The sequence below is a fragment of the Myxocyprinus asiaticus genome, chromosome 50 (assembly GCF_019703515.2).
Source record: "Myxocyprinus asiaticus isolate MX2 ecotype Aquarium Trade chromosome 50, UBuf_Myxa_2, whole genome shotgun sequence".
Taxonomy (NCBI): domain Eukaryota; kingdom Metazoa; phylum Chordata; class Actinopteri; order Cypriniformes; family Catostomidae; genus Myxocyprinus; species Myxocyprinus asiaticus.
Window position 1 is genome coordinate 15285660 of NC_059393.1, and position 24875 is coordinate 15310534.

Below are 24875 nucleotides of genomic sequence, written 5' to 3' on the forward strand. Positions count from 1 at the left end.
TATAGAAATATATAAAACTATTAATTTTAGGTTGTTGATTCTAAGTATAGAAACAATATAGTTTGTTTATTGCAAAATATTCTGATATACACAAATATTTGCAGGGAGACCGACTCGTTTGCGTCATTCAGAGTGCGTCACTGAAGCGGGTTAGGGTTAGGGTCGCTTCTGGTCTTATTTTGCGGGCTTTCTTGGCTGAAGTTCTCTGATTGATGGATCTTTCACTGCTGTACCACGGGTACTGTAGTTGTTCACCATGAATTCTGCTATTAAAAGCAATTTTTAAACAATGAAGTTGAAATAATGCAGACAGATGGATTCAGCAGAAGCATATACCACGGATTAACAACCTCAGAGCTCACAGTAGGTCTGTCTTTAAAGGTTTATTGTTGTTAAAAATCAATTAGTCTATGGAAAAAAACAATGGGATATTTACTTTTTTACCCGACTGTTGCGCTCTATTCTCGCAACAGTCGGGTAAAAAAGTTCTTCTTTTGTTTTTAGCGATTCACACACTTCGTGCACATCACCACCTGTTATAGTAAAAAAGGACTACAATATTGATCTGTTTCTTACCCACTTCTAGCATATTGCTTCTGAAGACATGGATTTAACCACTTGAGTCGTATGGATTACTTTTATGCTGCCTTTATGTGCTTTTTGGAGCTTCAACTTTTTGGTCACCATTCACTTGCATTGTATGGACCTACAGAGCCGAGACATTCTTCTAAATAACTTTGTTTGTGTTCTGCAGAAGAAAGAAAGTCATACACATCCGAGTTGGCATGAGGGTGAGTAAATGATGAGACATTTTTTTTCGGGTCAGCTATTCCTTTAAGTTGGGTCCTTCATGGGTTGGTCATCATTATTTTGATGGGAATTAATTTTACATTATAAGGAATAATTTAAAAATACATACATTAGCAGCACTTTTAACCCTTGTGCGTCAATTTAAAAAAGTTATTATTTTCCATATACTAAATGCTAAGTGGAATTATTTTTATTTTTTATTTTTTTTTTTTTTGGATTATCAGTCTGGGATATGTCAATGATTAGCACAACATTGATGTTGATGCATTATTATTTTTTGTGCAGTGTCAGATTTAAAATAATAAAAAACTCACTCAGGACCTTAGAGGACAAAAATGTCCACGTCAAAAAATTGCCATAAAAATATTATACATTAATGTTATTTTCCAATTTCACTGACTTTTTTAATCAACATCAGTCCTGATCATATCTACCAAATATTCATTCATTTGCTGGATTTTAACCCATTAAATGCCAGTTTGTTTACATAATGCCACTGCTGTTTTTTTACACACACACACACATTTCTCAATACACACATACAAAACACACTCTGACATCTATACCAGTACACCCACACAATTTTAGCTGCATCATTTATTAAATTGGCCTGAGGTGCCCTATAATACAGCAAACAGAAATAGGAAAAAAAGCATGTATTTGCTCCATAGGCTAAATATGAGAAAAATGATGCCCTCTGGTGGAAAATATACACAAATTTAAATTTTGAAGCCAGGGCTCTGGAATGAAAGAATAATACCAAAAAATTCATGATTTTATGCTGTATGGCACTGGGATCAAATATTGCAGTTTTAATGGGTTTCAATTGGGACATTTTTGTCCTGAAGGTCCTGAGTGTAACTATTTTGTGAACACAGTGTATTATAGATGTATTATAGGAACTGAGGTTGAAATATCAAAATTCCCCCAAAAATACACACCTTTGGCAAAATTTATGCCAATGGCATTAGCACAGCCAAAATGATCGAAAAGACAAAAATGAAAAAGACAAAAATGTCCCGAAGGTCGCACAAGGGTTAATTTGCCGACACTGGATGCACTCATTTGAGACCTGGCTCTTTGTAGACTCTTTTTTTATTTGTTTTTTTATTAGTCTACAAAGAGACTTTTGGTAGCACACTTACAAAACATGTAATAAAGTTTATTTTACCTACACCTAAATCACAACTAATGTGCATTTACCACAAACTATTTCTCTTAGGACCAGACTTGAGGAGAACTGCCATATTAGCCAACAGATAACAAAGCTATAACTACTGTAGTATCCTGTAGAGATAAGACTTGGACACATTTAACAGATCAGACTAGCTGCTAGACATTAAATAACAAAAGTGTCAAGCTCGAGCACCAAGCATTTTTCTAATTTCGTATTTAAAAAAAAAAAAAAAAAAAAAATCCATTACAGATTATATTACCAGCATACATTTTAATGAAAAGCTGAATTGAACAGTTAACACGTACATTTCATAGTTAGCAAGTCTCACTTTTGCTTCTAAAAAGTTAGTATGGACCAGCATTGGAGTGGTTAACAACATAAGTTTGCTTCCATTTCATTAGTGAGTTATTACATTTGACATTATAATGTTTCTTTGTTTCAACATTTTCCTTTCAAAATCCTAAAACTTTCTGTACATTAAAATCTCACATTTTCAATGCAGACTCGGACACTTGAGAACTCAATTTTAAAAGAGTATGTATTTATTTTAATGATAAAAAATAAAGCCCTATATCTTTATCTTGTAATCAACCTTTTCCATTCCCACCCATACAGATTTTTTTAATTTTTTTTTTATTTTTTTTTTCTATATTTGCATTAGGGTTCCGTTTCCCAAGATCGTTTAACAGGCTTAAGTTTAGCTAAAATAAAAGTTATTACATATTACATAGGAACTTACATGAGATGTAAGGGCTGTTTCGTTCCTACTTCAAAATATTTGGTCGATTTGCTCGTTGCTCGTTACGAGAAGGAAAGAAGGAAACTAAGAGAAGCATATTCTTGAAAGAAACAAGCTTGATAGAGAGAATGTAGGGTTTTCCCTCCCTTCCTATCTCGGCTAATCTCCTGATCCACATTCCAGTTCAGTAGGTGGCGGGAATGCACTTGTAAACTGGCGTTTACCAAACGCCAATAAACCTAAAAAAAGAAGATGCTCGTTGCTCGATTGAGCAGGACTCAATCTATTGCATCGCCTATGAATTACTCAGGTCTGAACAAACATGGCGGCCTTCTGCACGCGATAACGCGGTGGTTGAAAACTATTATGTCAACATGTCACTTTTGAGACTATGTGCTTATTCAAAGGGTTTAACTCGTAGTTTTGCGGTCGAGAGGAGTGTTCGTCCAGTTCTAGATGCCGATTATTGCCGCCTGTGTCTCAGAATACGGAATAATGCAGGGAGACAAATACAAGGTAATGATTAAACAGTCCTTCAAATAACACTAGACTTTTTACTTTAGCTGCGACTAATGTTAAATAAGATTTATTTTAATTTTTTTTATATACATACGCAGAATGGTTGCCAATCGCAAACATTTTTAAAAGATGAAACATTGGCTGTTGTTTACATTTTAGAAAAGGTGATTTATTAATGTTGCAATGTCAACTGTCACATCAGGTAATAACATTAGGTGATTTGTTTTATTTATTTATATTTATTTTTAGTAATTTGGCGCCACGTCGGTCTAAAACAAAAGTAGAGTTATGTCTGCATGGACTCTTATGTATTTGCGTTATGTCTAGTTATGCAGTCCAGATGCAATAATAAAGAGCATAGTTAGCAAACTTTAACCCACCCTTTTATCTACCCTTTGATCCATCGTTTCTCAGATTACTCATGGGCAACAATTTACCAAAGACACTATTCAGCCATTCCTAAAAAGGAGGATGGGAAGAAAAGATTCTGGGAACAGTCTCAATTGTTGGATGGTATGTAGGATTCATTTATTTGATTCCCCCCCCCATGGTCATTTATATTCACAGATCATCCATAGTTACCAATTAAAGTGTTCTGTATAACAAAATGGCAATTTCATTTTATTTAGTCTGTTCAAATTTGCATTGCTGTCTTTGGAAGGATGACATTAAACATTTACATTTCTGGATCGACATGAATAAAGGTGCACTCAGTAACTTTTGTCTTTGTGTCATCTTGGACTTAAACTGACACCTAGCAGCTTGGATGCAGCAACATTTAAAATCAATAATTTTCAGTTTCAGATGCCATTTTAGAAATGTAGTATTCACAGTCAGTCATGATTATTTTTTATCAATGAGTGAAAGTGTCAGATAACAGGAAGGTGATTGAGATTAAGAGAGTAGTACTTGGCTGGTCATGTGAATCTAATAAGGCAGCTCCCATGTGTGGACTCTCTCCATGTAGAATAAAACAGCTTTTATAAGGTTACTGATATGACTAGAGTCTTCATTTTAATGTATTCATGAATTCCTATATATATTGCAACATTACATTTATGTCTTTAGAAGTTAAACTTTTTAATTAGGAAAAAAATTACGGAGTGCACCTTTAAGTTAAAGGGATAGTTCATCCAAAAATGAAAATTCTCTTATTTACTCACCCTCATGCCATCCCAGCTGTGTATGACTTTTTCTTCTGCAGAACACAAACTAAGATTTTTTAGAAGAATATTTCAGCTCTGTATGTCCAAACAATACAAGTGAATGGTGACCAAAACGTTGACGCTCCAAAAGCATGTAAAGGCAGCATAAAAGTAATCCATACAACTCCAGTGGTTTACTCAGTGTCTTCAGAAGCGTTCTAATCGGTTTTGGGTGGGAATCTAGTAGGGATGCACCGATCCGATACCTGGATCGGTATCAGCTCCGATACTGATGTTTTTAAATGGATCGGGTATCGGTCCGACGAGCCCAATCCAAATCAGTTACTGTGTGTTAATCATGTTCGTTACTGTCAAGCTCAAAAAATTACATAAAAAGAACCATAAAAACACCAATAAAGTAGTCCATATGACTCGTGCATTTTATTCAAAGCCACTTGAAGACGTGCAATAGCTCTGTGAATCACAAAAGGCTGTGTTTAAGTAAATATATAAAATGTACGTGCAGCTTCAGCACATTATTGAATGGCGCTGCTCTGTTTACACACACACGCGCAGCTATTTTTAGCCTTCACGCGGTACGCAATATTTGAGCGCTACTCACGAACAACATTTCAGATGTAGATGCTCAATGGTTCGGTTCACTTAAAATATGCATTTCGAACGGCACTGGAGGTGCTTTTTTTTTTTTTTTAACCAGAATTTGAATAAGTGAATTAAACTACTGTGAACTTGTCTACAAACAGACACATACAGGACTTCCTGGAGAGTTCAGAATGACAAAATAAAAGCGTGAGGGTTTAAAAGTGTTACGGAGAGACTCACGGAGGCAGAGATATGAACTCGGTAGCAGGGTTTATTGAACAGATGATTGAAACAGTGATGTAAACATTGTGAGTTAAACCAGTAGAGCAGAGTGGCAAACAGCAGGTGAGTAATATCCAGACAGGGTATAGACATGATGAACAGATAACTCACAACAGTCTTATGATACTTGCAGGCAATATTGAAGACACAGGTATGTTTGACGTAGTAGAATGGTGTGGCGTCTCAGAGATACTATTGATGAAAACAGACAAAGAGTGTGTGTGAAAGCTGGGTATATATGCAGTCATTGATTAGCCACTAATGATATGCAGGTGCGTGTAATCAGAACTCAGGGGAGAGTGAGCGCTGTGACGGCAGTGAGGAAGAAAGAGAGAAAGAGACCAGTGGATCCGTGACAAAAGATGCACGATTGAGATATATTACTATTATAATATATTATTATTATCATCATTTGTTTACAAATTATAATAATATTTAAGTTGAATGGGTTCCAAAAAATAACTGTGAATGAAAAGTGAGCTGATATCTTACAACTAAATTGAACAAAAAATAGACCTGAATCCTTTAAAGTCCAGTTACAAGTTGAAAAAGAAAAAATGGCTTCTTTTCTACTGAAGACTTGAAGACTGGAATTACTGTTAATTTTGCTGCAGCATTATCCAGTATACTAGTTAACAATAAAGTTTTTCTTAATAAGCTATACATTTATATTGAAATAATGTGTAGTTAGAGGTTTGTGTTTCTTTACATATTAAAGAGTACTCGCAATTAGTTCCACACAATAATGTAAAGATATTCTAAACTGATTATGCAAAAAAACAACACTGGTATCGGATCGGGATCAGTATTGGCCGATACTGAGATTTCCGATATCGGAATCGGATCGGAAGAGAAAAAGTGGTATCGGTGCATCCCTAGAATCTAGGCATGATCATGATTTCAAGCTCCATTACACATACTAATTTTTGATGTATGTGCAGAGTGCTAGATGGCGCAAGGAAGTGTTATCGAGCTTGAAATCATCTGTTCTCACCTAAATTTAATTTGATAGCTTCAGAAGACATGGATTTAAACACTGGAGTCTTATGGATTGCTTTTGTGCTACCTTTATGTGCTTTATTGAGCTTTAAAGTTTTGATCACCATTCACTTGCATTGAATGGACCTACAGAGCTGAAATATTCTTCTATAAATCTTAATTTGTGTTCTGCAGAAGAAAGAAATTCATACACATCTGGGATAACATGAGGGTGTGTAAATGATGGATAAAATAGTTTTGGGTGAACAGTTCCTTTAAGGTTACACAATTACAATTTAATTGCATATAAGGTTACAATTTATATGCTTCTGGCTAGATGCACAATGCTGTTTTTTTTTTTTTTTTGGTGAAGCACTTCTCTGACTTACTGTTTCAAAATTTTTCTCAAAGTTCTGGATGCCAGAATCCAACAGTTACAATCTGACGTCGTTGTAGGCGTCAAACATTCAAAAGTGCAAATTGTCAAAGTTCAGCAAAGAGGAAAGGAATTTTTACATGGAAATACTCAAAAGAATTTGCCCAATGACAAAACGGAAATGGCCAAAAGTGGGGCGTCTTATAAAAAAGGAAATGCTGAAGGTGGCGTGTCTTTCAAAACTCACGCAAGTCGCTGGATGGAGAAACTCAAGCGTGAAAAGTGGAATCAACCCAAGAAACAAACTTCACAAAGGATTCATGATAAGTCAGTTACTAGTAAAAGTAGCAAAGGAAGTTTGATGGTTCCTGGTACTTCTACAAAGACAATCACAACTGGCAAAAAAAGTAAGATGAAAACTAAAGTAGAAGACCCCAAATTGACTGCATCTACCACAACCACCTCTAAAGACATCCCAAAAAAGTCTAAAAAGAAGATCTCCAGAGTCCCTGAAAGTTCAGCCAGCTGGTTTCCAGTAATGCAGAAGGTCTTAAAAATCTCCGGCGGCGAAATTGACAGGGTTTCCGAGATGTCTACAGAAGAGGAACTAGCAGTGCATGCAGGAAAAGAACTGGCAGAGGAACTGGAGCTAGATGTAGACCACCAAACCAGTCACCAGAGTCTGATCACCTCAGAAAAGCTTCTGGAAGATAAGGAGGGAAACCGCTACGGAGATCCACAGCTCAGAGTACGCTGTTATTTAGAGGCATGTGTGTTCAATGACGATGTTTTTCGAGCTCAGAACTGCCTTATGTCTCATCACCGTCACCTATCCAGACGGAAGCAACTGTCTATCAGCGCCTACAACACCATAATGAAGATGTGGGCTAAAAAAGTATGTATTCATATATTGATATTTAGGGTTGGGTACTGAGAACCGGTTCTTGTTCAGAACCGTTTCGATTCTTTAAAAATACCTGAACCGTATGAACATCATGACTACGTTTCCATCCAAGGATTTTTGGCGAAAAAAGTTTTAGCACATCAAAATAAAGCTGATGGAAATGCAAATTATCGCTAAAATGTAACTCTAGTGCATAAACTCTATGTCGGTACTTCAGATATCGCAAAAAACTGGTTTGTAAACACTTTGTCGAGAAAATTGGCATTAACGCAAAAATATATTGTCACATGACAGAATTTACCCCAATCGTTAGCCTCTGTTAATCATGACAACAAGGTATACATCCTTGAAAGCAAATTTATTGTACGTGAAGCATTCATTACTCGCACTGTTATGGATAGTCTTAATGGCATACCTGCACAGATCCGATGCTGCAAACACATCTGCATCATGACACTTCCAGGAGTGCCAACACAAATATCTCATATCATGCACCTGTCATCGACAAGTGCACGGAGAACAAATTACTGGTCACTCTTTGCGATTTATTTAATCACAGTAGACATCCGTTGCTTTTCCACACCACTCAAAATAATAGACGGCAGTCATGGATTTAGCCCACAAAACAAAAAACACAATTTTTGTGCACAAAGATGTTTTAAATAAAAATAAATACACAATACTAAAAGCTTCAATGTGCTTTTTTGGAACACTAACACAGCCCAATTCTATACAATTATTGTTTAGCTTACTTTTGAAAAATTGCTGGCAAAATTCCCTGTATTAAATAAAATAAATTACCAAACGAAAAAAGCATTAAATTAAAAACATAAATTACCAAACGAAAAAATAATATTGTTAGGCCTATATAATTGCCTTTTCTTTACACAAACTTAAATTAGCCTTACCCTGTTCTGTAGACAAAAAAAGTCGGCTGAATGATGTTCTCAGAATGTTCTACACTTTTTTCAAGACTATAAACTATCAGAACTATTTGTCCAATGCGGAGTTCACTTTCAGAAAACGAGCTTTTGAACATTTTAAAACTTTTAAATATTTTAAATCTAACCCTCTTTACCTCTGATCGCATTTGCTGAGATTCTTCAGAAAATGTAAATTGCATTATGACGCTAAAATTTATTTTAGATGACAATCAAGTTCAGTTGTTCGTTAAAAGTTTCTGGACAAATATGTGAGACATAATGCAGTTGTGATGGCAATGCTTTAGATGATTGTTCAAAATAGCCTATTGAATATCAGGAATGTATCATATATGTAAACCCTGATATTACACCGCATCCATTTCTCTTTAATAGCTGTGCACACAGCATATACACATCGATGGATGGTCCTTATACTTAGACCGAAAGTTTCCCCCATTACTTGGTGCAGGTTGCTAGCTTGAACAGGGCCATGAAGATTCGCTTTCGGGTCGGAACTGGTGGCAACCTGCGATAGGCGTAACATCAGGACCAATATTACAGTCCTATCAGAAGGGCAACTGCTCCCTTTTGATTGCAATTTATTTGTGAAATTAAAATAACAGTAAGCTGTCTAATTTCAATGAATTGTCTCAATACTCTCCCTATTTTACCAAAACTTAAGAGGGAAAAAAATTAGGAACATCTGGGAGGCAAAAGGTACACAATTAGCGATAAACACTCATTTCTGTATGGAAACGGTTTAAGGGCAGATTTCTTTTGCGATAAACCAGAACTTATGCGGCAAAGTGTTTTTAGGCATGACGTCATCACGCACACAGTTGTTATCGATAAAAGGCCATTTGAATGGAAACGGGCAGAAGACGGCAAATTTCCCAAACTTTTTTTTTACGCATTTTCACTTTGTCGATAGCAAAATAGAGCGAAAAGTGGATGGAAACTAGGCTACTTTCGGTTCCGTTAACGGTTCCCTACATGCAATTTTCCGCAAATGCAGATGAAACACTGATAAAATTAAAATACTCAGCACTGCCATACTGGGTCTACAGCGTAAAACCCACAGTGCTACCAGTGTACTTTGATTCTCGAACAAACGGATCTTATGAGCCAGCTCTTTTGAGTCTACAGCGCAAAATATACAGCACTTCTGGTATAGTCTGATTCCCAAACAAATGACTCCAATGAGCCGGTTCTTTTTAATGAATAAAAAACACTTAGGCCTATACACCAGTCAGAGCAGTTACTGAATTAATCTGAAACTGATGCGCAAGTTATGGAGGTTCAGCTCGAAATTAAATAAGAACTGTCTCACAAGCATGAAGTACAATATTAGACAACATAACTCTGGAACTCTTACTTTTATTTAATGTTGTACAGCATTGTCAAGCAGTGCAGTTACTGACTGGTTGTTCATATGACAATGTGTAGTTAAAGATACATGAGTTTTATTGTAATAAGTGGAAATTTTAAGTATGCCATCATATTTCTTGTTTGTTTAGTTAGGAACAATTATTGGATTGCTTTTATGCCTCTAAAAAGTCTTCACACATTCTTTTTACAAGGATTGTATTAAATGTATTTCTGATTTGTTTTATCCGCTCTGTAGAAATCTGAAATGATCTCATCATTTGGTAGCAGGCTGCTGAGTGCAGTAAATGCAATAGGAATTGTATTTCTTATCAAATAATCCTTAAAATAATCATAACTGGAACTGTTAAGGAAACGGAACGATTCCTATACCAATTGATAATTCAGTAATGCTTTGTAAAGCTAATATTTTTCTTTTTTGTGTTTTGTAGGGTTCCATCAATCACATTCGTCGCTTGTTCATTCTGATTGAAGAAGCAGGTCTGAAACCCAACGCTGCATCTTATTGTGCTGCGCTGGAGTGTATGGGCCGCATGACTGACTGCTCAACATGGATCATTCACAGGTAACCACTGACAAACCTTATTCGAGGGCTCACTTTAATGCATTCTAATCATAAGCATTTTTAAGTTGGGGCTTACAGACAGTCAGTCAGTCATCACTCGTCAATGCGTATTGGTCTGGAGGATGTTTCTTTTAAGCTTTTTATTCCCATCTCATGTTTTTATGGTGATTTGGCTGTCTGTGTCATCAGAGTTTAGACCACAAAAATGTTTTACTGGTTAATATGCCCAGGAATGATACATTTTGCCAGACAAATGGGGAAAACAAATCTATAAAAATCATAATAATAATGTTAAATTGCAAAATCTTAAAGGTACTACAAAAATAGCATTCCTTCTCTATAAGTAAAATATAATTAAATGTATAATTATTTTCTGTTGATTTTTTTTGGGGTGGAACATGTTCCGGACATTGACTATCACTGATCTAGAAATGTGCAATGATGACATTCAGTTTTAGTGTTGAAACACATTTGATAATAATATGAATGTCTCAATGGTGAATTGATTGATAATTTTTGACACAATTCCAGGATGTGTCTCTAGATGTCAGTGTTGCAGTGTGCAATTAAGTCACCTAGAATATAGACTACTGTATGACTTAGTGAAACTTGTTCATGCATTCATCACCAGTAGGGTAGACTACTGCAATGGACTCCTCACCGGCCTTCCCAAAAAGACCATTAGACACCTGCAGCTCACTCAGAATGCCGCTGCCAGGATTCTCACCTGAACCAAAAAATCTTAGCATGTTACTCCAGTCCTCAAATCTTTACACTGGCTTCCAGTTACATTTATTTCAAAGTACTATTACTCGTATATAAATCACTCAACGGCCAAGGACCTAAATACATTGCAGATATGCTTGTTGAATATAAACCTAACAGACCTCTCAGATCATTAGGATCAAGTCAGTTAGAAATACAGAGGGTTCAGTCAAAACAAGGTGAGACTGCGTTTAGCTATTATGCCACTCGCAGATGGCACCAGCTTCCAGAAGAGGTTAGATGTGCCCCAACAGTAGCCATATTTAAATCCACATCTGTTTAGCTGTATTTATTCACTGAGCACCGTGCTGCACTTACGGATTGCACTGCATCATTTTATTTCTATATTCTTTTTCGTTTTTATTCATTTTAGTAATTTTTACTTTTTAAATTTATTTTATTACTTTTTTATTTTCATTTCTTTTTCTTAATTGGTTTAAAATTTATTTTATCTTGTATTTTCTTTATCATTTTTATGTAAAGCACATTGAATTGCCATTGTGTGTGAAATGTGGTATATAAATAAACTTGCCTTGCCTACCGATAATTCTGTTTTTATCACTGTCTAGTAGTGATGGGAAGATCGGATCATTTTACTGACTTGAAATTTTGAGTCTTGTTCAGCAAAATGAACAAATCTTTTTACAAGTCATTACGTTCAATTGAGCAGAATTAAATTAAAATGTTACATTTTCAGTAGCCAAATCCTCCCCAACATGCAAACTTTGATTATAGTCACAATAATGAAAAATGTATAATGCAGCCAAGGACAAATTATGAGAAACATAACGTGTGCATAGCGTATACGGCTGTCCCGTGACAAATGAACGAACAACACGAACCAAAAAAGTTGAAAGGTGAACTAATAATTTCTGTTTCCTGTACAGCGCCTATGCGGTTTTCACGTAACAAACAAACCGAGATTGAGCAATGCACGTGCGCGGTCAACACAAAATGAACGAATCACTCTCTGACACTACTCGTTCTTCTGAGTCACACATGAACGACCCATCACTACTGTCTAGATTCCATGTAAGAATCCAAATTCAAAGTTGCATATACATTCAGATTTGTAATGGATATGATGGCACACATTTATATGCTTTCTTGTGTATATATTTCATGAGCTTATCCATTCATGCATATCACTACAGGATTATTCTAAGCCAGCCTTGACCGTGTCCAAAATTAGAAATTTAAATTGTGGTCATTCATCTAAAGAGCATTAACTCTGTGCTCTGTCATTTTCGCTCTGGTCATCTATTTGTTTTGTGTGCTGCTCTTTTCATGGAGGAATTTAGCAGAGAATACATCCACCCTGTACCTCACCTTGCATTTTAAAGGAAGCTCCTTGACAGAATGAGGTCAGAAAAAAAAAAAAAAGACTAGACTTTTCCCCCCTTCTTGTTTCACCTTTTATACTGCTGCACATATTATATTTTTATTTTAGTGAGAAGAGGTTCCTGTTTTAATATTATCACACAACTGTCTAGTCTGAATCTGATTCTGAAGATTATGTCTAGGATTCTTCTAGTCAGCAAAGTGCTGTATTTGCACAACAATTTGAAAACAAAATACGTTGACAAGATGTAAATCATCTAGTTCTATGTTAGAATGAATCTGTCAAGAATCTGTCTGGGTCATATTTTACCCCAAAATCAAAAGAAAGAAATAAGTGATTATATTTTGCTCTTAAAGATGAATGTCACCTAAACCGTTAAGATTTTTTGCACTGGGACATTATTTTAATTACATTATTTAATTATTTAATTTAATTAAGTTCCCCCCTCCCCCCTTAATTCTCATACAGTAAAACAAATACTGTATTACAGTAATGAGAATCTAATCTAATGAGAAAATATACACTGTTTCCAAAGAACAAAATGCGTGCAGTGTTAACATGATTTTACTGTGATAAGATCGCTAACTAACCTTTTGTATGTAAAGTTATATCTAGTTTTATATCTTCATTGCCACAATGACGTAACTAAACATAAAGTAGCTAAAACTATTGGAAAAAACAACGATTTAAACAACATTACAGCTCAAATGCACAAGTGTTAACAGAAAATTAAAGGGTTTTTATAAAATTTAAATGTTCACATGTCTACCTTTTAAACAGTGCAAAAATTATATTTTAAAATGAGTATTTGCTGAATATAAGCAACTTAAGCTTGGTTAAAATTTTGTATATTATTTTATTGAAAAAGAATGTTGAAATTACATGTATCAAGTATGATTCAATAGGCTTTTGAGGTATCTCTCTCAATCACCATTCCATTCATGCTCACCACAAAAATAAAATCACACAGCTTTGAAAATTCGGACATATACTTTTTATAAGATATATTTAAAGTGTGAACTAATATTTGTGTATTTTCACACAGTATATGCAGCCTGCTCTGTCATTATAAAGATCTCATTATTTTACATTACAAGCTATTATGATGTCATCTTACCATAAGTTCCTGAGACCCAGCGAAAAAAGTTTTACAATTTCCCTTTTTTAAATGTCAGTATAGTGTTTGGTGCATAAAATACATATGATAAAAATTATTGAAAAAAATAAATATTTTATTCATATTGTAGTTGATGTGCTGAATTGAACTGTGATACATTTCAGTCCATATTTATTGACAAAGGAGAGGAAATTTTCATGGCCAAACTCAAACATTTGGGATCTCTGCAAAGCTCAGGGGTCCTCTGATAATACCCCAAGATTTACCACTGTAGCATGTATGGGCTAAGAAAAACTTAAATATCAAATGTCCAACACAAAAATGAATTGCCTAATGTAAAGCCTAATGTATCAAATATGATACATAAAAAATAAAATAAAAAATGTGCAAGACTTTTACATTTTGTCTAATAGTACAAAAAACTGTTTAATGTAAAAAAAAAAAAATAGAATTTTCTGACAATTCTTTCAAATGTCAGGCTTTACAGGGTTAATAATTCTGCTCACACACTGACACTGGCCAAGAACATCCCTTCCCTTCTTGAAGAAACAGACTATACTGTACATGCATTTCTCCACCTAAGATTTGTAACCTGTCATTAGCAACTTGTGTTACCATACTGTAACAGGACTTGAAAGAGATCCACCTGAATTTATCAGGCCTCATGTGCAGTTGGTAGATGCTGAAGGTGACTGCTAAGGCAATATGGTGTCTCCCAATAACAGAACAAAGGGACAGGTGCAGGGTGGCATGTGGCAGCTGCTTAGGTGATCGATCACTGTAAGCTGATAGCAAACACACTGTTGTGCAGTGGAAGTCTTCTTTCTTCAAACCCCACAGGAGTATTTTTTTATTTTTTTTATCCTTTCCTGCTGTTTCAATTTGTCTTCTTGCTCTCATGTGGCATGGCTGTTGCAGCCTTCGTTGCAATCCAAACTTCCCGATGGTGTCTTCCTTTTCTTCATTCGCCTTCCTCCCATTTTGCTTGTTGGATCCTAGTCATTGTCGACAGCATTTCTGTGCCACTAGCATCACCAAACGGAATTGGAAAAATTCTGCCGTATGTTGTTAGCGGATAATGTGATGTTTAGCATATTAAATGTGTAGAAACTGCTGAAAAGGCATGGCTCCATAGTGCCGATACTTTGTCTAATACAGAGTTGCAGTAACCGTCTTTTGACAGTGCCTCAACCGTCGAAGTTTGAGGAGTGGGTAGATGACATGAACCGGTAGCCCGAGGTTAGTTACGCTGATATCGTTTACTACTTCGAGTTGAGCCTGAACTCATTTTCACCCCTACTAACACTTAAAATAGTTTTTGTTCTCCGCATGGATCGCTCATTTCGGTGGTTTTTACATTGCTTTTCATGGAGAAAGGAACCAGAAAACAGTCCAGCGGCAATCAGAATCATGGGGCTGCCCAGTGCTTGGTTGGAAAACTGTGGATATGTTGATTGTTCAGCTGATGCAACATTGAAAATATGCCTTTCTTACACCATGGGTTGTGAAAATTAAGGGCAATTAACACTGAACCTGTTATTGTGTCCATCAGTGGCATTTTTCTTTTTTTTCCTTCAGTGTAAAGATGTGCTAAATGGACGTTTTTGACCATTGCGCAACGTCTCGCTGTTTTTTCAATGTCTTGCACAGGAGCGCCACATTTTTAGTTGCCGTGCCAGGTAAAAAAGAACATTAACTTTTAAAAGCGTGTCTCAAAACACCCGCGTTCTGCAGCCTGATCTAATGAAACCTACGTGAACATAACAAAATTTTTGCAATTCAAAATTTACGTGCTGTATAACACGTTTGGCTGCAGTTTTCCAGTGAAATGTCCATCTGGGAGCGCCAGAAGCAAGTAAAATGGTGTCGTATTCAGATTTAAGGTGAATTTTATATATAATTTTTTTTTTTTTAAAGCATACCTCCCTAACCTAAAAGTTTTGCCTGAGCCTAACAAATAGTGTTTTAAAATATAAATGAGTCGTTAAAAAAGACACATTTACCTTATCAGTGCCTAAACCTAACCAATATTATTTTAAAATGCAGAAGCAAAATGAAAATCACATTTTCTGAAGTAACCATATCATTTTGTGCCACTTCTATGATTTTGTCATGCCACGTGTCAGCTTGAGTTCACGGCTGGTCTTGAACTGTGGTTCTTCCGACTTTAAGTCCAACATTCTATCAGGTGAGCTACTGCACAAGCTAATCATGTTGGAATGAGTAGTACAAGCATTAAAATGTATTGTTTTTTGAAAGATGCATTTGAGTAAAAGTGTCGATATCATAAAATAGCAGGGTCTGAGTAATAATATTATATAATAGACAGAAAATACATATTTATAAAGCCGTAATCAGCCAGTAAAGTCATGATTTGAATGAAAGTGAATAAAACACACAGTTGCTGTAGAGCCTCTAGTGTTCATTTCAAATGGAAACTGCAGGAAATTGTACCTGGAGACACATATAACAAGTTTTGCGGAAATTTACTGTATGTAGAGTCACGTTTTCACTATGAGACCAGGTTGCCATTGTACTATATGTGTTGCGCTGCATCTAGCTTTTTTTTAGCGCAATACATTTTCAGTCTGAGAGCCCCCTTGACACATCTTTAGACACATCTTCATAGGGATAACCTATTGAACAGACCGTACTTCTATCCCTTACAGCCTCATTTTTATTTGCCTTTAATTAAATATGCCATCATCTCTGCACAGCAATCCATAGACATTTATTTGCCAAATGAAACTAACAAATGCTCCAAAGAGAACCTAAGCAGAGAAGTCAGTTCAGTGCACTCTCTCACCCACCTCTATATTTATCTGCTTTCCTTTTCTCCTGGCAAGAGATCAGCTTTTCAAGTATGGTGTTGAATACCATTATAATAGAGTTTTCCACTCCTCCTCCTAATTGCATTTGCATCAGCTCACGGTTTAAAATTTAAGACCGTATTGAATGTGACCCCCAGGAGGTAGTGATGCGATTGTTCCTCAGTCACGCACAAGATTGAAAGGGTAAAGGAATGTCTTCTTTTCATGGCCTCATCACCACCCTCGATGAATTCATCGGCTCAGTGTGCTCCCACTAGATGGCACTGATGACTCACCGTGTGTGTGTTCTGCTCCCAAAGGAGCCTGTTACTTTGGAAACCATTGAGGCATCATTGCATTCTCAGACCAGCCTTAGGAATAATCAAGTCTGTCCTGCAGCCTCCCGGCAATGTAAAATATCTCTGTGGGTTGCAGGAGAGAGAGAGTGTGCTATGTAAAGGTCTATTCAATCTGGCTTTGCATTAAAAAATCCAGCCACATTCACATTGCAAAGTTTTGGGAGTTACAGCCACATTTAAAATGCAGGGGTGAGTCCCCTAATTTTCATTTTGTGTGTGTGTGTGTGTGTGTACAGAATACAGGAGAAATACTTATGGTTGATATAGTGATAACCATAGCAACATTTTTGCATCTCACGGCTGTAAACAAGAAGCATGGATGCCAATACTGCCCTGCAAAGGCAAAACACAGTAACTGACAAGACTGAGAAAAATATCTTTTTGGGGGTTTTGGTTTTAGATTTTGTAGTTTTGTATTTTTTACACTCAGGTTTCTCTGAATCTGTGCATAATTGAGCCAAACCCATCTGTCAAGCACAGATCATAGTCTAAGAGACCAGATTTTGGTTGTAACTCAATTTTTACAAAATGTGTTGTTACTGTGTTGGCAGAATAAATTAACCCATTTGGTGTTTGATATCGACATATTTAAATTCTGTTCACAATGAGAAGGTAGTTTTCTTTGCGATATTTAGGGTTCCCACAATCATGGAAAACCTGGAGATATCAGGGAATTTTTAAATTGTGATTTCCAGGCTTGGAAAAGTCTTGGAAATTAATAAAATCTTGAGTCATGGGAAAATTATGGATTTTTATATATGTTCATATATTTTTATTTATTATGCTCTGTCCTGAAATATTTAATCGGGGAGTTACGTTGCACTGGATTAAAAACACATGGTGAGGAGTTTACATTAAAAAATCCAGCGACATTCACATTGCAAAGTTATTTCAATATGTTATTTAGAATACCTGACCAATTAGAGACAATGATGTGCTGCTAATCCCCATTCATTTTAGGATTAACACAATGTGTTTATATGGATTACATTTAAAATTAAATGTTTTCAGTTGAACTTTTATCAAACAGTGATGTGTTTTTCTTTTCTTTTTTTTTTTTTTTTTTTTACAAATTTGTGATTTTTGTGCCATTTTCAGAATGAAAGGCTAAATGTGTGTACATGGAAATTAGCTTTCAAGTCATGGAAAACGAATGGAAATTCATTGGTTGAACCATCCAGTTGTGCGGGACTATGACTTTATTCACACATTTTCCATTTGAATAAACATGGTCTTGTAATTGTTGGACATATCTGAAATGATATTGACTACTAGAGGGAGAAGATTGTTCTGTTATATTCATAGGTGCTCCATGTCAGTGCAAATATTTGATATTCCGCTCCAACATCCTGCCAGTCTGAGTGCTATGAGCCCAATTGCTGTGGTCGTGGAAAATGTCTCAAGGCTTCCCCACTACCTTTGGTTTATCAAAGTCCTTTTTCTACAAACGAATGGCTTGCACTATTTGCCTACTCTGGGAATTTAGCCTACAACTGAAAAGAAGCTTGAGTGGATGAGACTTGAGTATGCAGAAGAATACTAAGTATTTTCTCTGAAGGTTAAATATCCTCCACAAGCAGACATAGGATAGGTTTATCTAGCCCTTCTCTTTTGCAGAGTAGACAATACATTTTATTTTGTTGCTGACAAAATTCTCTCCTGATCCACACAGGTGCCTGGAGCAGATGGTGGTGGACGGTCTGTCAGTGGATGATGTGTTCAGAGAATGTGTGTTTAAGCAGGATGAGAGAGACATGGTTCTGAGAGCTGTACGAATGGTGCAACCTGACTACCAACCCCAAGTATCCAAAGATCAGCTGATCTGTTCGCTGCCACTGGTGGAACAGTTCTATGCTGAGGTACCATTCTATTCTCATCCACTGTATATTTGTTTCGTTCTGTTCTACTCTGTTCTGTTGTGTTTTGTTCTGTCCTTTTCTGTTCTCTATTCTGTTCTGTGCATTACTCTTTATTTCTGTTTTGTTCTGCCCTATTCTATTCTCCTTTATTCTTTCCTGTTCGGCTTGTTACATTTTATTTTATTCTATTCTGTCCTGTTGTATTCTATTCTGTCCTCTCATGTCCTATTCTATTCTATTTTGTCCTGCTCTATTCTGTCCTGTCCTGCTCTAGTCTATTCTGTCCTGTGCTGTCCTGTCATTTTCTATACTATTCTAGTCTATTCTGTTCTGTCCTGTTCTGCCTATATTCAGTTCTATTCTATTTTATGTTGTCCTTTCCTATTTGTCCTGTCTTATCCTATTATATTCTGTCCTGTACTGTCATTTCCTATTCTATTCTATTCTATTCTACAGTGCTGTGAAAAAGTATTTTCCCCCTTCCTGATTTCTTCTATTTTTGTGTATTTTTCATACTAAATTGATTTAGATCTTCAAACGAGATAACATAACATTAGATAACATAAAGCAAAGGCAACCTGAGTAAACACAAAATACAGTTTTCAAGTATTACATTTTTTTTATTGAAGCAAGAAAGTTTTCCAACACCTATATCACCCATGTGAAAAACTAACTGCCCCCTTAAACTTAATAGCTGGCTGTGCCACTTTTAGCAGCAACAACTGCAACCAAATGCATCAGATAACTGGAGATCAGATATTCACAATGCTGTGGTGGAATTTTGGCCCACTCTTCTTTACAGAACTGCTTTATTTCAGCCACATTCGAGGGTTTTCAAGCATGAACTGCCTGTTTAAGGTCCTGCCACAGCATCTCAGTCAGGTTCATGTCAGGATTTTGACTAGGCCACTCCAAAACTTTAATTTAGCTTCATTTGAGCCATTCAGAGGTGGACTTACTCCTATGCTTTGGATCATTGTCTTGCTGCATTATCCAGTTGTGCTTGAGCTTCAACTCACGGACAGATGACCGGACGTTCTCCTTTAGGATTTGCTGGTACAGAATTCAAGTTTCCCTCATTTATTGCAAGTCGCCCTGGCCCTGAAGCAGCAAAGCATCCCCACACCATCACACTACCACCACCATGCTTGACCCTAGGTATGATGTTCTTTTTGTGGAATTGTGTGTTTGATGTACACCAGATGTAACCCATGTCTTCCAAACAGTTCCACTTTGGACTCATCAGTCCACAGAACATTCTTCCCAAAGCTTGGCAAAAGTTTTGGCAAAATTCAGACGAGCCTTAATGTTCTACAGGGATAGCAGTAGTTTTCGCCTCGCTACTCTTCCATGGATGGCATTTTTGGCCAGTGTCTTTCTGATAAAGGAGTCATGAACAGTGACATTTACTGATGCGAGAGAGGCCTGCAGTTCCTTGGATGTTGTCCTTGGATTTTCTGTGACTTCCTGGATGAGTCGTTGCTGTGATCTTGGAGGAATTTTGGAAGGTCGGCCACTTCTGGGAAGGTTCACTACTGTGCCAAGATTTCTCCATTTGGAGATAACTGGCTCTCACTGTGGTCCTTTGGAGTCCCAGAGAACATTGAAATAGCTTTGTAAATCTTCCCAGACCTTCCCTGTAAACCTTCACCTTTTTCGTATTTCAACCTTGGCATAATGTGCTACTGGGTGAGACCTTTTAGCCAACTTCATGCTGCTGAAAAAGTTATATTTAAGTGTTGATTTGATTGAACAGGGCTGGCAGTAATCAGGCCCGAGTGTGTCTAGTCCAGCTGAACTCCATTATGAATGCAGTTTCATAGATTTGGGGATATAGTAACTAAGGGTTCAAATACTTTTTCACACAGGCCAAGTTGGTATTCGATAACTTTTTTGCTTCAATAAATAACATAATTTAAAAACTGTATTTTGTGTGTACTCAGATTGCTGTTTGAATTTTTGAAACAATTTAGTATGAGATATACACAAAAATAGAAGAAATCAGTACTTTTTCACAGCACTGTATTCTATGTTGTCCTATCATATTTGTCCTTTCTTATCCTATTATATTCTGTCCTGTACTGTCATTTCCTATTCTATTTTGTCCTGTCCTATACTATTCTAATTTGTCCTGTGCTGTCCTGTCATTTCCTATACTATTCTAGTCTATTCTATTCTGTCCTGTTCTGCCTATATTCTATTCTATTATATTCTTACCTGTTCTATTCCATTCTGTCCTGTTCTGTTCTATTCTTGCCTTTTCCTTGCCTGTCCTGTTCTGTAATATTCTATTCTATATTCTATTCTATGTTGGTCCTGTTCTGTTCCATTCTGTTCTGTTCTGCCCCTTTCTGTTTTCTCCTGTCTTATTTGTCCTGTCTTATCCTATTATATTCTGCCCTGTACTGTCATTTCCTATTCTCTTCTATTCTATTATCTTCTGTTCTGTGCTGTCCTGTCCTATTCATTTCTATTCTGTATTATTCTATTCTGTCATTTCCTATACTATTTTAGTCTATTCTGTTCTGTCCTGTTCTGACTCTATTCTATTCTTTCCTGTTATATTCTGTCCTGTACTGTCATTTCCTATTCTATTTTAGTCTATTCTGTTCTGTTTTAATTCTTTTTTATTCTGTCCTTTTCAATTCTGTTCTATTCTGTTCTGTTCTATTCTATTATATTAAATTTTATTCTGTCCTGACCTATTGTATTCTATCGTATTCTATTATATTGTTTTCCTGTCCTGTTCTGTTTTCTACTGTCATATTTGTCCTGTTCTATCCTATTCTATTCTGTCCTTTACTGTCATTTCTTATTTTATTCTAGTCTATTCTGTTCTATTCTTGCCTTTTCCTGTCCTGTTATAGTCTTGCCTTTTCTTTGCCTGTCCTTCTTATGTCATTTCCTTTACTATTCTATTTCCTTTTCTATTCTATTTTATTCTATTCTGTCCTATCCTGTCATGTCTTCTCTGTTATGACCTTTCTATTCTATTCCCTGTCCTGTCCATTCCAGTTTTATTTTATCAGATCTGTTCTATTTTATGTCACTCTATTCTGTCCTGTCTTTTCTATTCTGTTCTATTCTGCTCTCTCCTTTTTATATTTGTTCATAATTGTATTAATTTTAAGGTGTTTTTTTGTATTATACCACCCCAAAGCTTTGACCTTAATTTTTTTTCCACCCATAAAAGACCTGATTCTTCTTTACCATATGATCTTTATTAAAATTACATTCTGTAATGTTTGTATATGACAGTGTATGACTAGCATTCATCTTCAATCTTCACACATTTATTAGTAAGTGAGCTGGTTTTAAAATGGGCCATTACACTACAGAAACAACATTCCGACAAAGGCTGGTACAATAAATTGAGATGTGTTTCATAAGACTATATACCTGTCTTCATTGAGCGCATTAAAATACCTGCCGGTGTGTCAGAATCTCGAGTTTTACAAACATGTCAGCTGTCATCTGCTATGTAATTTCTCCAGACAGAGGTGCCCACACTATTTTTGGCCACACTGGGTGCTGTTATCAGGCCAGTCTACACCTCGACTAATTCCCTGTCATCCCCTTTTCCCCAACTGGTTCATTACCGCAGGTGCACATAAGCCCATTTGTTACCCGCATTGCCGCCTACCATCTTTTGTATTTGGAAAGTTTCCAAGAAAGTACAGAGGAACTGGGTTATGTGGCGGGCTGAAAATACTACAACTCTCTGCACAGATCAGTTGATGTAATGTTAGTCTTACTAACTTCTCAAAGTACTAGTGATGCCCAACAGGCAGTTATGTGGTAACAAAATGTAGCATAATGCTTTTGAAAGTTGTTATGTGTGTCATATAGGTGTACGCTCTGACTGAAATCTTAGTTCGAAGACACAGTGAAATAGCTGATATACACACATGCATGAATTCTATATTAAAAGGATAGTCTACCCAATAGTTAATCACTTTTACCTTGCATGACCCCACATCCTCATGCGCGTACATTGTGTTTTGGCTACACTATACGCTACGCAAACCTTAATTTAATTTAAGCCAATGGGCACTATGGGCTGTCATTAAAGCGTTAAACTTTTGATGCACAAAGTAATGTGACAAAACAACATGGTGCCGATCACAGCGAAGTTTGTCTTTGGGAGAAACGGCAACAAAACTACATCTGGAAAGAAACCTCATTAAGATTTTACATTGAATCCTGTTTGTATCAAAAGAGTAATATTTCTAATTTCATCCGATATGCCATTTTGAAAATTTCAGTGATTTATCACGAAACGGCACTCTGTTAAACACACTGACCTCTGGTGTGAACAATGAGCCTTAATTAGCTTATAAATCCTATATCGACTATGTGTTATCACCATTGAGAATCAGTGGGTGCATCCAAAAGCTGGGAAATGTTGCTTTCAGAGGCTGCACAGTATATGGAGTTAGGATGAAAATAAGGTGCATTTCAAACTGTTCTGAGACCAGTGCAGTCAGACAACACACTGGAGGTTTTAAATCTTTCACTAATTAGGGTCAAAAACTTCAGTTTCAGGCTGCAGATGATGTTTGCACCACTCAACATGGTTGGAAGACATGGGTTACCAACACTCCTGGAAACATGATAAACAATTTGATAAATTGTTGACTTTCTATAGCTTGGTATGATTTAAAATTTCACAAATTAGTCCCGTTGTCCCCATATGAGGACATCAGTTTTTAGGAAAACAATTTGCTGTTAAAATCAATGTTTTTTTTTTATTGTTGTTTGGTTTTTTGCATGTTTATTAGGTACTATTAGTATCAGATCAAAATTGGAAATGAAAAATACACACAGCAGTCGCTCTTGAGTCTCAGGAGGGTAGAGTCTTTTCCAGAGATGGGCAAAGACAAAACAGGAAAAGCAAAAATGTACTTGGTAATAGAAGGAGCAAGACTTTGTGCTGCACTCAGACAAATTGCCCTTTTGTACCCCCTTAGATGTCAAACATGTCCTTTCTCCCCACAACCTCACAGAAGCATGTGCCTCTTGCATTGTACCCAAAAGTGGAATAACACATCCCTAACGTTGAGGTCACCACACTTGTTTCTCGCTGTCAGTTGGTAATTCTGTGAAAATATGGGCCGCTGCCGAGCTGTCCTTATACACAACACTGAATCTTGTGTTCTGCTTGACCGGGCCGTAGTAGTCATCGCCGTGGGCATGATTTATCCCTCCATAACCTTTTTGCTTTCTCTGGCCGCTGTCCATGTGATCTCTATTTAGGACAGATTCAGCAGTCTCTCCTTGTAAGCGTTCTCCCAAAAATGAAAATTCTGTCAACATTTAACTCGTATGTTTCTTTAAACCTGTATGACTTTCTTGTTTTCCGTGTAACACAAAAGGAGACGTTAAGGCAGAACTGTTCTATCTTAGCCCTTCCATGATGTGTTTGGTGATAATTCCCAGATGTCCGTGCCGACCGCCAAAGCCTCCCTTCAAATAATAAATGACTACACATGTCATTGCATAGCCCACGTTAACGTATTCTCCGCATCACTTAGCAGGCTGTTGCTGTAATATATGCCGTATTTACAGTTCGTATTTTATGCAGCCACCCATTTGGCTGCCAGCCAGACCATTAGCTTGTTCAGAGAGAAGGTTGCTTAACAGGACTGTTCAACCTCATTTGATTTTCATTACATTTGAGCCTAGCTATGGATCAGCTAGATAGTTTGGTTGGTTCTTTCAAATGTTACATGGGAAAAATGTGTTTACACCCCCTTCTGATTATCAGGTTTGTAGATGACAAATTTTAAAGGGATAGTTCAACCAAAAATTAGAATTCTATCATAATTTACTCACCCTCTTTTTCATTCTAAACCCATATGACTGTTGTCTGTGGGACACTAAAGGAGATTTATTGAATGTCCTGGTCCAGTTTTTCAGTACAATGGCAGTTGTAAAGACTGACTTTAAAGCTTAAAAAGGACCCAAAAGTGTCAAATATGTAGTTAATGTGACTCGTGTGTCGTATTCCAAGTCTTCTGAAGGCATACGATAGGTTTTGGGGAGATTTAAGTCATTTTTTAAATGAAACTCCTGATGTCTGTTGCGCATATACTAGCATGAAGGTGAGTAAATGACAACAGAATTTACATTTTTTTGTGATCTATCACTTTAAATGTACTGTAATCATGTTTAATTGGGGCATAAAATGCAACGTCTACTTAGACTGTGAAAGGT

At 36.4% G+C, this 24875-nt stretch overlaps 1 protein-coding gene across 1 annotated transcript in view; it reads left to right on the forward strand.

The window, feature by feature from the left end:
• Window positions 1-3049: 3049 nt before the first annotated feature.
• The window catches only part of LOC127439188 (DNA-directed RNA polymerase, mitochondrial-like), an 83102-nt gene continuing 61276 nt past the window's right edge, over window positions 3050-24875 (forward strand). The window contains exons 1-5 of the mRNA XM_051695324.1: window positions 3050-3242; window positions 3660-3758; window positions 6665-7524; window positions 10274-10407; window positions 18473-18659. Coding sequence (XP_051551284.1) covers window positions 3101-3242; window positions 3660-3758; window positions 6665-7524; window positions 10274-10407; window positions 18473-18659 — 1422 coding nt within the window. The 5' untranslated portion in view covers window positions 3050-3100. The remainder of the gene's footprint in view (window positions 3243-3659; window positions 3759-6664; window positions 7525-10273; window positions 10408-18472; window positions 18660-24875) is intronic.